At 41.3% G+C, this 14,799-nt stretch overlaps 1 protein-coding gene across 1 annotated transcript; it reads left to right on the top strand.

Annotated features, from left to right (window-relative positions):
* The first annotated feature begins 9 nt into the window (after positions 1–9).
* Positions 10–14,117, top strand: GVQW3 (GVQW motif containing 3). Its single transcript, XM_032638775.1, has 2 exons — positions 10–1,090; positions 14,050–14,117. The coding sequence occupies exon 1, from the start codon at positions 10–12 to the stop codon at positions 637–639; it is 630 nt and encodes a 209-aa protein (XP_032494666.1). The 3' UTR covers positions 640–1,090; positions 14,050–14,117.
* The last annotated feature ends 682 nt before the right edge of the window (positions 14,118–14,799 follow it).

Genomic DNA, 14,799 nt, shown 5'->3' with positions numbered 1-14,799 from the left:
AGTGCCAAAATGAGTGACCGATATCTAGAACAAAGGATTAGTATCAAATTCTGCGTGAAATTGAACAAGTCTGCAAGTGAAACCCACCATCTTTTAAAAGAAGCTTATGGGGATGAAGTCATGTCAAGGGCCAGAGTTTTCGACTGGCATAAAAGGTTTAAAGAAGGGCGGGAAGACATTCGAGATGATGCCCGAAGTGGTCGTCCAATCACCCACCGGACGGATGAAAATATCCAGAAGGTCAAGGACTTGCTTTGTTCGAATAGGCAATTAACTGTGAGGATGATGGCTGAAGAGTTAAATTTAGATAAAGAAACCGTTAGGCTCATTCTGAAAGAAAACTTGAATATGAGGAAGGTATCTGCAAAAGTTATATCGGGTATTTTGAAGGATGAGCCTAAACCTCGAAAACTTGACTTTCGGTCTGATCATTTAAAGGAAACTAGGAAAAACAGCTCATGTGTGAGGGAAAAAGTAACAAATTCTGAACCATGGAGTCATCTCCAGTGCGAAGCTGGTGGGGAAATGCCTCTGCCTGTATCCCATCCCCAAATCCCTCCTGCCAGCCAGCTGCTGCAGACTTCATCTTCAACAAGCCTTCCCAGCAGGGCGGCTCAGGATTGTTTCACACCGTGGTGAAAGGAATCTGGGGTAGCTGAACCCAAACTAGAAAGCTGCCTCAAGGTTAGGCACCTTCATTTGCCGCTCATCTATTTTCAGCTTCTTTACGACTCCTCTCTACATGTCATGGCCCTGCAACTTACTCTTTGCTGGACTCTTGGGCCATCTTCCTTGCTGTTCTCCACAACTTTGAAGAACTTCTGGCTGTTGGCTTCTGGTACTTGCTTGTGCTTGATTTTTCTTTTTTTTTTTTTCCTTACCAAGTTTTTTCTTCACTGTCCAGACCTTAGCTTGTTGTGACTGTCCTCTTCCTTTGTTCTCAGTATTCTGCCTCAGGGGATCATATGAATGAAAAGTGGGAGCAGGACCTCTTGGAGTCTCTTTTTCTGTGCCCAGGGAGGCATACTCTGCTGGGAGGACCCCCAAAGAAGGCCTACAGTTCCAGCCTGCTTCACAGTCAGGGCCTGAGGTATGGTACAGGAGGCAGTGGCATACTGACATAGTGAGCAATGCTAAGGGCCGATCCCTCCCAAATGACTCAGTGGGAGCCCCTCAGAACTCAGGGGTTGGCCACCCATCCTGACCTTCTCACAGACCTACCCCTCACAGAAGTGCTGGGTTTGTTTCATTCTAGTCTTGTGCTTTGGAACCCCGCCCCCCCCCCATTTGGGTGTATCCCCTCTGATGGAGGAGGAGGATGATCTGGTCCTGGAAAATAGAAACCAGAGCACTATGGTCCAGGCTGTGATATGTGAGGAGGAAGACGAGGTGACACTCTAGACCTTGAATTAAGGGAGTCTGCTGCCTACGTGCTGATTCCCACAGAGCAGCCTGTTTCTAGTAACTAATATCAACCTTGTCAGGTGTTTTTTTTGAGCACCTGCAGTGTTAGAACGCTGCTGAGCATTGACAGTGTGATATTATGAAATAAGGTCACCAAGGGCTGGGTGGACTCCATGGATGAGGTAGTTCCTGGACTGGATCCGTAAGGAAGGATGGGACAAGGAGGCGAGGAAATGAGGGCATGCTTCCCAGGCGGGCAGAACAGCATGAGGCTCCGAACCTCCGTCAGTAGGACAATGAGGGCACTATTGGCTGAAATAGCAAAGGCCAAAGAGGAAGATAATGGTGTTATACAGAAGATAAATAATTTGGGATGACTTGCTTCCTCTCTCCGCCCCCAACTCTATGCTAGTAGTTTATAAATTGCTTCCCCTGAGTCTGTGGATAGGTTTATATAATAACCTACTTATTTGATTATCTAAGTTTCTCATCAAACCTTCAAAAAAGCAGTCTTTCCTAATTGAGACTCCTTTATCTCTTTCTGGCTCTCTGCCAGGATTTATGGAATGGAACTTTTCCCAATTGGGTTCCAAGTAATACCACATAGACTGGAAACATCTCAGAATGCCTGGTGGAGGAGAGTGTGTGTGTGTGTGTGTGTGTGTGTGTGTGTGTTGGGTGGGGGGAATGGTTAGTAACAGCATTTCACAGGATTGGCCAATGTCTATGTTTTAACCCAAGGATTCTTACATTCCTCTTATTTAACTGGTAAGTTAGTAAACAGTATTGCTTGATAGTAGAAGCCCAACATTTATTCAACACAGCTGTTTTTAGTTCTTTTCACTATCACCTTCAAAAAATTACAAGTTTCCCACTAATACCTGTCAGCTTTGAGGCACTCTGAAACTTAGACCTTATCTCACAAATAAAAGATATTGTTCAGGAAAGCTCTCAAACCAAGCAACAGCTCACAGACGTCTGCCTACTTAGCAATTTCTAGACATTCCATCTCAGGACCATTACATCTTCCTACATCGGATAAGGCCCTGGGCTCCCCATAAGGCCTTTGCAACAGGGACACTGCACTTCTGGAAGAAAGCCGCCACAGCTGGCCACTTGGTGACTGAACCAATATTAATCCTTGCTCAGCCCAGGGGGTAATTGTTGCAGAATTGTATGCCCCTATGCCCAGGCCAGGTTCCCACAACAGTACCTACAGGCATTATTTCCAACCTGTGATAACACAGAGGTCCTGAGAGAACTTATTTCTGGATTTATCCCTGTCCTGTAAACAGGGCTGGAGTGACCCTGCCAAAGGTGCTGGACCAAGACCATGTTGGAGAGTAGGATACTGGAAGCCATGTTGTCCCAGACAGGGTTTGGACGCAAAGCAACCAGAAGCAGGTAATCAGGAGGGTGAATTCAAATTGTTACAAGTAGCTGTAATGAAAAGGACTTACCTTATTACCTTAGATCATGTCCTGGGCGGTAGTCAGGTTGAACTGCACTACCTGAACCCATTGCCCATTTGCAAGGCTTCTCAGAAAATATTCAATAAGATGATAATAAACCCTAGGAAGCCTCAAGTTTGGAGGGAAGTAAAAATATTCACGCAGGGCAAACCGTTCACACATGGCTGCTCAGAATCTCTACACACCAGTTTAGAGCATCTCAAAAGACTGTCCTCAGACAAGAGAGTTCTCATGTAACAGTACCCCTTATCTGTCCACCTGCCAAATCTGTCTTATTTCTGACATGAATTTTGCCCGGCCTGCACCTTGCTGCCTAGGCCTCTTGAGCTTTTTGATCCTATAATCTCAGGGTTCCACCCATCATGCCCTAGGCCCTTGTCCTTGACTTTTCTCAGATATCACTCAGTTTATTCTCCAGTTTGCTCTTGCTCTTGTTTCCCTGGGCTTTGTTTTCTGGTTCTGGACCACACCCTCCAATAGCTGCTTTTGGCCACTTTGGTATGCTTACCTTGAATTCCCCTTTTGGTCATGGTTTTCCACTCAACTGCAACTTTTCTCTCTTCTGATTTTTAGATCCCTCTTCCAGCTCCCCACTTCAGCCCTATAGTCTTTTGTTTTGTTTGTTTTGTGGGGGTTTTTTTTGGCAGTGCCACGCAGCTTGTGGGATCTTAGTTCCCCAACTAGGAACTGAACCCAGGCCTTCAGCAGTGAGAGCACAGAGCCCTAACCACTGGACCGCCAGGGAATTCCCAGCCCTATAGTCTTGAGTAAAGAAATTGCTCCATCCCTGGCCCCAGATTGCCTTCATATATAAGGGGCACACTGGGAAGGAACAAAAAAGCTCCCTCTCACCCTTAGCCACCAGGGGTTCCACTCCCCAGAGGCAACCAGTATTACCAGTTTCTTGAGGCAATTTGGTTACCTCTAGTACTCAGGAGTTATGAAAATTTTTCAGAGATATAATATGCAAATCGCACTCTCCCAGCAACTGTATTTTCCCTGGCAGGAGAAGCTCCATCTAACCATAAGAGATGAAGCCTGGCTCTCTGTAGGATGTCAGGAAGAGAGCTGGCCATCTGCAAACCTTGACCATAATTCTCAAGCTAAACACGCAGTCAAGGAATCTCTCTGGGTTTCAGACCTTCCCCTTCCCCATTCTGGTTCAAAATCCACATGGAATGTTATACACTACAGCTGGAAGTCTGGGAGGAATAAACACTTTCCAGGGCAGATCATTTCATCATTGAGTTTATCCAGTCCATTCTCCACCCATCATCCCACCTTCCACCGGTCCCACTGGTAATGATCAAAAACAGAAAGAATAAAGTATTCACCAATCTTTGATTTCGAAAAACGTGGGTAGTTCTGCAGTCTGAATTCTGCCCCTGGCTCTGAGTTCTCACTGAAATGTTATTGTTTGGGAAGAATGTGTACATGGGGCCTGCTTTCCAGAGTCTTCCTTTCAGATCCATTTCTTAGAGTTCAGACTTTGGAGGTGCCCGGATAAATCTGGATGCTAAATGACTTGAGGATATCTAGTACAGGAGTGGGGTACTATTGGGAACTGTCGCTGTATCACATCTACTGATCAGCCAGCCTGCCATTTACAGACCTCATTGCCAGCAAGTCTCACTAGGCTCCTTGGGATTGGTCACCACGGTCCTATGTGGCTCAATAAGAGTCTTCTTTGCTGCTGGGATTGTATATGTAACCCTGTGTTCTCTAACTCCTTAGTTGGATCAGACCCCTCAGATCCTGCCAGGCTTTGACATCCTATTTGAGGCAACACTCATATTTATCTTCTCTAGTCTCTGTCTTATCAGATCCTTGCAAATACTGTCCCAGTTGCATCACCCTTCTCCCAGTATTAATATCCAGAAACAAAAAAATCTGTAGTGGGAAACTTCAGTACTTCTTAGGTCCCACTTGCATTTAGTGAAGAGGTCAGCAAACTTCTTCTGTAAAGGAAATGTCTTAGGCTGTGTGGGCCATACAGTGGCTATTGTAATTTCTCAACATTTTAATGCAAAACCAGACATACCTAATATGGAAACAGATGAGCATGGCTGTGTCCTAATGAGACTTCATTTATGGATACGGGGATTTAAATTTCATATAGTTTTCACATGTCACAAAATATTTTTTTCAAACCACTGAGAATATTAAAAAAAATTCTTAGCTTGCGGTAAGTTCATAGAAAACCAGATGGTGGGCCAGATTTGGTCCATGGACCATAGTTTGCTGACCCCTGGTCTAATGTATATAAAATGTGTATATAAAAATGACAGATGAAAAAAAAAATGACAGATGATTGATCCATCAGTAACATTGTTAATGCCAAACTGATCTGGCAATGTCTGACAATTTACTACTATAGAAATTGTGGAATATTGAAGGTAGTCTTTATGGTGCCAGGAGCGTGAACTAGAGCTGAATGATTGACTGTATTACCTTGACCATATTCTGATTCACAAAATAAGTTTTGTGCTGTTCTCGGCTAAAAATTATAGTACACAAACTACTACCTATATTTTGACCTTGTAATATTTCCAAAAAAAATTGGCAATACTGAAAATGGTGCCAAGTTACAACCAGTGATAACAGAATGAACTGAAGGTAATTTCAAAATTGCCTTGACCATGAACAGCATTTGAATAAGTTTGTTATCACCTATGAAAGTGACTACTATGGAGGTGACAAAACTCATTGAATTATATTTTTTGCATGCTTGTAAAAAAATTATATATATATATATATATATATATATATATATATATATAGGCAACTGGTACCAAGCTATGTTCTTTTAGATATGTTTACTTGTTTTTCTCCTAAAGAGTGCCATATTGTGTCACCTTCACTTAAACTGATTTTCCAAAGTTGAAATAGAATCTCAGGATTGAACAGACCTTTGCAAGGATGTTTAATCCAGCCAGTCATGTTTCCTTTGAATCCAGGAGTGGCTAAATCCTACAGCTGCTGAAAAACTGCATCTGAAAGGAGATTCTGTGTTAATTCAGCAAATTTTTATCGAGTGGCTCTATGTGCCAGGCACTGTCCTATGTGCTAGGGTACAGCAACAGACAAAGCAGACACAAGCCTTAGATTTGACAGTCTGAAATCTAATTATATTGCTGTTCACTCTTGCAAAACTTCTGTTCCATGTGCTCACACTAACTCATTGTTAATTGCATACCTGGAAAAAGGTATGACGTTTGCCACAGGCCTCTCTGCTGTGGTCATGATGCCTCTCCAGCTGCATTAATAATTTAGGGACTATATGTTCCACTTAAATTTTATTATTCTTTAGACCAATCTGTATTGGTAAAAAAACACGCTGGCAATGTTGGAAGTGTAAATTGGCAACAGCTTTCTGAAAAGCAATTTGGCAATATCTATCAGGAGCTTTAAAAATGTTTATAACTTCTGATCCTCTAATTTTAATTCTGGGAATCTGTCCTAAAGAAATAGTCTGGGGCTTCCCTGGTGACGCAGTGGTTGAGAGTCCGCCTGCCGATGCAGGGGACATGGGTTCATGCCCTGGTCTGGGAAGATCCCACATGCCGCGGAGCACGGGCTGGGCCCGTGAGCCATGGCCGCTGAGCCTGCGCGTCCAGAGCCCGTGCTCTGCAACGGAAGAGGCCACAACAGTGAGAGGCGCGCGTACCGCAAAAAAAAAAAAAAAAAGAAAGAAATAGTCTGAAATGTGGGCAGAGTTTATGCTTTAACAATCCAGAAGTCCAACAGTAGAAAATTGGTTAAGTAAATTACACTATGATGATACAGTAGACTATTATGCAGTCATTATAATTAATGTTTGTGAAGTGTTAAAACAGCATGGCAAAATACTTATAAGTGAAAAGAGTGACATACAAAATTATATACATAAATCCAAAAATATTTTTCTAAAATATTAATACTTTTATTATCAGAATAAAACAGTAGCACCAAAAGTTGGCAATGGAGAGAATGGGGCCAAACCATTAGTTTGGTCCAGGAACAATTAACTGGCTGGGTCCACATGGAGACTGTATGATACTATTGTATTGGTAGCAGGAGTGGGACAGAAGGGAAAGGTACCTTCCCCAAAGGAGAAGGGGACCAGAATCCCTACAAAAATCCCAAGTGATATGAGAAGACACCACAAACGGCATGTTCCTGTTATGTGGTCCTAGGGAGGTAAAGGAGCACATATGGATCAAGTATATTCTGACAAATGGAAAGGATTTGAAGTATTCTCCTGGGTAAAATTAACCTCATTCTTGCATTCTCTCATACAAAATGAATATTCTTGAGATGGATTTTATTACAACTGATTCTCTGAAGAATCCTTGAGCTTCCCATATAATTTCTTTAGGATAGGAATGGCTTTCAATGTGCCGAGTCTACCTCTTCCCATGCTGGGACACTCAACACGGATGTACATGGGAGTATTTGATATTCCACATTGAGAATACCACATGAATGTCAATAGTCATCTTAATGATGTAACTTAGGAAACTCGAAGGTTTGCAAATGTTTTTGTTGGTGTCCAGAATTACTGTGCTTTTATTTATATCTGAAGAGTAATTATTCACAGGATTTTCAGGTATGAAATGATGTAGATAATTCCTGTCTATCCATAGATGAAATTTTTCTGTTGGGAAAATGTGTCTTTCATTGTTATTTTAGCAAAATGTTTACCGTTAAAATGCCAAATATATCTCCTCGGTGAAATTTCAGATTTTCAAATGAGTACCCAAAGTAAATACATGTTTTATAGGCATCTAGGTTACAGATTTGTCAAGCTGGAAAAGTTTTTCAAGGTCTAAGTCTCTTGGTCTATAGAAAGAACAAAGGAGTGAGACTGGGGTTTGTCCTGCTCCTTAACAAGCCATGGGACTTTGGGCAGTTCATTTGCACCACTGGAGCACTTCAGGTTACTCATCCATAAAAGGAGAATAATAAAACCTGTCTCATGGAGATGTTCACTTTGTTCATTCAACAGATATTTATTGATTGTTTATATGTATCTGACCCTGTTGTAGACACTGAGGATACAGCAGTGAACAAGACAAAAAAAATGTTTCTTCTTATGAGCTTACATTTAAGTGGGGGAGACAGACAAGAAATAAGATAAATGAGTGAAAATATAGTATGTTAGATAGTGATTGTTAGATGTGAGGCTTACATTAAAATAATGTATATGGGGTGTCCAGCACAATATCTGGCATGTAGTACGTACTCAACAGAGAGTAATTTCCTGTGCTTCTTCAGTCTTCCGAACAGTTCCTGAATTAGTCTACAGCATGGTAGTAATCAGCGGAAGGCCTGACCCATTGCCTTCTACCTCTTTCAAGTTAATACGGCCTAAACCTATTTTGCTTAAGAAGACAAAAGAATGCTTACAGATGTGCTTTGTACTTCCTGTATGGCAGATTAATCAAGGTGGTGCCTAAACACTGTTGATAAATGGCCTTTTCTGAAGCCAGTTGGCAGGGGTCCTTGCTTGGAGCTAGACGGCATTTGTCCACAAAGACAAATGCATTGTTTCTTTGCTGTTTAAGCAAAATGAACTAGGAAACTGTACTAGCTGTTTCTCTTAAAAGATGTGTGACCTTTGTTCTGTTCCAAACATCGGAGAACTGGACAAAATTTACGTTATTTATGGGAAACCAGGGCATTGACTAAAAGCCTGGAAAAAGAGGGTTTAATACTTGTGGTTTCTATATATTTTTGCCCATTGTAGAAAATTTGGGAAGTTGAGAAATGTTTAAAGAAGCAGCCAAAAGTTCACCCCTAGGATTCAGTTATTTCACCAGACCCATCTCTCTGCCTCAGCTTGCTCCTTCAAAAACATCCAGTGAATAGTCATTTACTGAATTCCTTCTTTAGGCCTGGGCCTGTACTAGGCACAGAGGGTATAGCCCTTGCCCTTAGGCAGTACCGGCCTTGTGGGGGTAGGGAAAGGGCCAGAGGTGGAGAGACCACTGGGAATGGGCTCCTACCTTAGACTGTCAGTTTCTCCCAGAGCACAGCTCTAAGGAACAAGCTTTTGTAAAGAATTTGGAACAAAAGTTGTTATCATCACAGTTAGGGTGATTGTGGGAATGAGAAAGTGGAGTATAAAGAGGCAAAACACACAAAGCATTGGTAAAGCATTGGTAACTGGCCTGCTGGCCTTGCCATCCCCAGCTCCTCTTATGTAAAAGGGCCCTCAGTTCTGTCCTGCAGTATCACCTTTCAGAAGAAACTAGATATTAGGCTGTGGGCCAGTACCCCTGTATCTTGCTTTAAGAATCTAATAAGTGAAAATTCAGAGTTACAACCCAGATTAGATAGGGAAATTGGCCCAGGGAGATTGAGTGAATTTTCTCTAATCACACATCTAGTTGGTGGCAGAGCCAGGATAATAATGAAGGACCTTGAATTTCTCTCGGTCCAGTGAGGTTTTTTTCCATTATTCCATTGGTAATAATATCCTTTACTAAAGTGTACATTCTTAAGATAACTTTAAAATAATGGTCACCCTTGCATTTGATAAATATGATCTACCAACAACTGATTTACATGCAGTTTGTGGGGAACATATTTATGACAGAGAAGGTGGTGCAAAGGTTTTTCCAAGTTTTCCTGGAGTGTCCAGGCCCCCTGGTCCTTCTCCCAGACTGTGTATTCACAAGTAAATGTTGGCATTCTGTCATTCATTTTTTCCAGATGTTCTTCCCAAGTAGTGTGTTATGTTTTTAATATTTCTCATATACATTTTTAAAAATCTGGGCACATAAATCCTAATAAAGTTCTCAACTATTTCTTCTATGCTGTCTCAAATTTCCGGGTGTGTTTATATTTATGACACAGTGTCTGAAGGCATGAACGCTATCACATCGTTAGGGCTTATATTCCTAAACCCTAGACTTGCGTTTCTAGATGTTCTGAAAATTCTTTACACTTCACTTGTAAATGCCACTATACTATGCGATGACATTTCCAGAGTAACATATTTCAAACAGGAAAACAGAGGAAGCCCAAAGAAAAAGGAAGTAGGTGTCAAATATAAATACAAAAAGAAAAAAAACATTAAAAAATAGTAGAATACATAAGATGGGGGGGAGTGTAAATTCTAGTTTCACGTCCCCTGAGAACAGAATGTCCTGCAGACCCACTTTAGGGACTGGCAGTTTCCACTACCAACAAAGTAGCCCAATCTTGGCATCATACTTCCTTTGACTCTCACATGCAGTCAAGTCCCGGTCATTCCCCTAACATGTCTTAGCGTCACCTACTGCAACCAGACAGGGTGGTCACCCACCTCTCACGTCACTGTCCTGAAGTACATCCTCTGCGCTGCTGCACACGTGCTATTTAGTTTGGAGTTTGCTGAAAACCGGAGGCTTTTTGATGCCAGCTTTTTGAGCCTGCTCAAGTCACACCCGCTGTCTCAAATCCATCCTTGCTGCCATCCACCTAGAAAACTCATACTCAGCACTCAAGCCTCAGCCTTACCATTGCTATTCTCTACCCCACACTTCTTGGCAAAGCAGTCCCCACAGTGTACAATGCCCATTCTTTTTTTTTTTTTTAACATCTTTATTGGGGTATAATTGCTTTACAATGGTGTGTTAGTTTCTGCTTTATATACAATGCCCATTCTTAAGTGAAGGAAACCCTAACACTTAATTGAACTTAATTGTCTGCAGAATGCTTTTCCTCCCCTACCAACCCATGAACTTGAAAGCCAAGACCACATCTGATTTCTCTGTATTGCCTGCATCCAGAATAAAGCTTCCCTGGAGCTGTTCAATAAATGTCTGATAGATGAATGAAAGAATAGACTTATGGAAATTGCTTCTTTAAACTTCTGATTAAACTCACCATTTTAGCCATTTAAAAGTGTACATTTCAGTGGCATTTAGCACATTCACAGTGTTGTGCAATCATCACTGCTATCTAGTTCCAGAACACTCCAAAAGGAAACGTTGTATCCATTGAACAGTCACTCCCCATTCGCCCCCTTTCCCCTAGCCCCTGGCAACCACTAATCAACTTCCTGTCTCTGTGGATTGGCCTATTCTGGACATTTCAAATAAATGGAATCATGCAATATGTACCACTGTGTCTGGCTTTTTTCACTTAGCATAATGTTTTCAAGATTCATCCATGTTGTAGCGTGCATCAGAACTTCATTACGTTTTAAGGCTGAGTAACAGGCTGTTGTATTGATATACCACTTCTTGTTTATCTGTTGGTGTTTAAATATCTGATGGATATTTAGGTTGTTTCCACCTTTTGACTCTTATAAATGGTGCTGCTATAAACGTGTGTACAAGTTTTTGTTTAAACACTTGCTTTTTTGGTTTTTTCCTAATAAATTTATTTATTTTTAACTGCCTTGGGTCTTCGTTGCTACCTGCGGGCTTTCTCTAGTTGCAACAAGTGGGGGCTACTCTTCATTGTGGTGCACGGGCTTCTCATTGCCATGGCTTCTCTTGTTGTGGAGCACGGGCTCTAGGCGCTCAGGCTCAGTAGTTGTGGTGCGTGGGCTTAGTTGCTCCGCAACATGTGGGATCTTCCTGGACCAGGGCTTGAACCCGTGTCCTCTGCATTGGCAGGAGGATTCATAACCACTGCGCCACCAGAGAAGTCCCTAAACATCTGTTTTTAATTTTCCTGAGTAATATCTAGGAATGGAATTGCTGGGTAATATGGCATTATATGTTTAACTTATTGAGGAACCACTAGACTATTTTCCACAACTGCACCATTTTACATTCCCACCAACAATGTACAAGGTGAGGGATTCAACTTTTCCACATTCTCTCCAACACTTTTCATTTCTTACTATATCCATCCTAATGAGTATGAAGTGGTATCTTGTGGTTTTGATTCACACGTCCCTAATAACTAATGATGCTGAGCATCTTTTCATGTATTTTTTGGCCCTTGTGTGTATCTTCTTTGCAGAAATGTCAGTTCAAGTCTTTTGCCCATTATGTTTGGGTCATTTGTCTTTTTAAATTTATTTATTTTATTTATTTTTGTCTGTGTCGGTTCTTTGTTGCTGTGTATGGGCTTTCTCTAGTTGCAGCGAGCAGGGCTACTCTTCGATGCAGTGCACAGTCTTCTCATTGTGGTGGCTTCTATTGTTGCGGAGCACAGGCTCTAGGCACGCCGGCTTCAGTAGTTGTGGCATGTGGGCTCAGTAGTTGTGGCTCACGGGCTCTAGAGCACAGGCTCAGTAGTTGTGGTGCACGGGCTTAGTTGCTCCGTGGCATGTGGGATCTTCCCGGACCAGGGCTCAAACCCGTGTCCCCTGCATTGGCAGGCAGATTCTTAACCACTGCTCCACCAGGGAAGTCCACCTTGTTGTGTCTTTTTGTGTAGCTTTTATTGCTGTGTCTCCAAATTACTAATCCTTTCTTCTGAAATATCTAATCTATTTTTATCCCATTTTATGTATTTTTTTATATCAAACATTGTAGTTTCTATCCCTAGAATTTTGATTTGGGTTTTCTTAAGTAGCTTTTCAATTTTGGAATAATTTTAGATTCCTAGAAAATTTTCAAAGTATTCCATATGCCTCTCATCCAGTTTCAGTTTCTTCTAATGTTATTTTCTTACATTACCATAGTACACTTATCAAAACTGATATCAACATTGGTACATTAATAGTAACTAAACTTCACATTTTATTCACATTTCAACAGTTTTCCATTAATGTCTTTTTTTCTGTTCCAGGAACCAGTTAAAGATATCACATTTCACTTAGTTGTTATGTCGCCGTTCTCTTCTGACCCATTACAGTTTCTAACTCTTTTCTTGTCTTTAATGACTTTGAAAGTTTTGAAGAGCACTGGTCATGTATTTTATAGAATATCCTTAATTTGGGTTTGTCTGATGTTTTCCTCATGATTCGACTGGGGTTATGGGTTTGGGGAAAGAATAACATAGAGGTGAAGGGTCCTTATTACATCAAATTAGAGGGCACATGATATCCACACAACATCATTGGTGATGTTATCTTTAAACACTTGGTTAAGGTAGTTTTGCTAGATTTTCCTACTGTAAAGTTACTATTCTTCCCTTTCCATACTCTGTTCTTTAGAAGCAAATCACTGAGTTCAGGCCACACTCAAGGAGAGGGGAGCGATTAACTTCTACCTCCTATGAAGGGGAGTATCTGCATATATTATTCAGAATTCTCCTATATGGAATAGTTGTCTTTTCTCCCCAATTTATTTGTTAATATCAGTTTGGACTCACGTATATTTATTTAATATTTTGGATTATAATCCAATACTATGTTATTTATTTTATTGGTCAAATTGTTCCAGCTTTGGCCATTGGATGCCTTTTCAGGTTGATTTCTGTGTCTCTTTGACATGCTCCATCCTTTCATTTTCTGAACACTTCCTTACTTTCTACTATTACATTATGCTCTAGGATCATCTTGCGTTTTCCCTGTTCCAGATCTGCAATCAACCATTTCTCTAAAGAATGTTGGTTACTTTTATTGGAGAATGGTATTTAGAAACCAGGACATGGACACTGGCTGTGTTTGTTACTAGTGGAAGTTGGGTCTTTTTTTTTCAAATTTTTGGCCATGCCATGTGGCATGCAGGATCTTAGTTCCCCAACCAGGGATAGAACCCATGCCCCCTACAGTGGAAGCACGGAGTCTTAACCACTGGACTGCCAGGGAAGTCCCTGGGTCTTTTTTATATTGCCTACGTCTCTATTTAACAAGCTCACTCTTTTCTCTAGCTTCTTGATCATGTGGAATATAGTTATAACTATTTTAATGTCCTTATCTATCCATTCTACCTATCTTGGTCAGTTTAAAGTGACTGATTTTTTCACTGTCATCATGGTTCCTTCTATATGGGCCCTCTGGCTTTTTGGAAAGAGCTTTTAAGCTTTGTTAGTTGGAACTAAAGTACTAAATTAGCCTAGGGCTAATTTTGCCCCACTATTGTGGCAAAGCCGATCTGATGCCTTGTGAAATATGCCTTGCCACTCTGAATGCTGGGAACAGGAACTGGACCTGTGTGATCTCCAAGAATTGTTCCTTCTAATTCTTTTGGATGGTTCTTTTTCTGGCTTCAGGTAGTTTCCTCACATGCATGCTGAAGACTCAAGGGGGACCCTCAGCAGATAGCCACAGCTTCCTTTTTGTGCACCTCTCTTCCCTTAGGCATTCTTCCCTGTGAACTCACCACCTTGACCTGCCCAGATTCCTAACTCCATCTCCTGAACTCAGGGAAACTACTGGGCTCTGCCTCGGTTTACTCTCTTGGTACCATGGCCTGGAAATCCTCTCCAGGAGGTAAGCAGGGACAATCATAGGGCTTACTTCACTTATTTCCTGTCTCTTAGGAATCACTATCTTTAGTTGTCTGATATCCAATGTCTTAAAAACTGTTGTTTCATATATTTTGTCCAGAGGTAAGTCCAAACCCTATTACTACATCTGGGCCAGAAGCAACAGTATAAGCATAGAAAATTAATAGAGCTAGGGGTTATGATTAGAACACAGGCATGCATATCATAAAACTTAAAGAGGTAATATCATATAGTGGTTAAGAGTATGGACTCTGGAAAAAAGACTGCCTGGATTCAAATTCTAGCTTTCCATCTTACTAGCTATAAACCCTTGACCAGTTGTGTAATCTTTCTGGGCCTCAATTTCCTCATCTTTAAATGGGGATCATAATGGTCCTATCTCATTGGAATGAGATGAGGGTTAAATAGATTAACATGTAAAGCATTTGGAACAGTGCTTGGTTCAGAGCAAGCATTCAATAAATATTGGCTATTACTATTCTGAATACAATAGTCTCCCCCTCTTACTCACAGGGCATACATTCCAAGACCCCCACTGGATGCTTGAAACCATGGATAATACTAAACCCTATATGTACTGTTTACCTATACATACATACTT

This window comes from Phocoena sinus, chromosome 8 (assembly GCF_008692025.1).
Source record: "Phocoena sinus isolate mPhoSin1 chromosome 8, mPhoSin1.pri, whole genome shotgun sequence".
NCBI lineage: Eukaryota > Metazoa > Chordata > Mammalia > Artiodactyla > Phocoenidae > Phocoena > Phocoena sinus.
The sequence above is the reverse complement of the archived record's forward strand: the minus strand, read 5'-3'. Positions and strand labels throughout refer to the sequence as shown.

Excerpts from the sequence above, each read along its gene's own strand:
- GVQW3 (XM_032638775.1), top strand. The coding sequence starts at position 10 with ATGAGTGACCGATATCTAGAACAAAGGATTAGTATCAAATTCTGCGTG.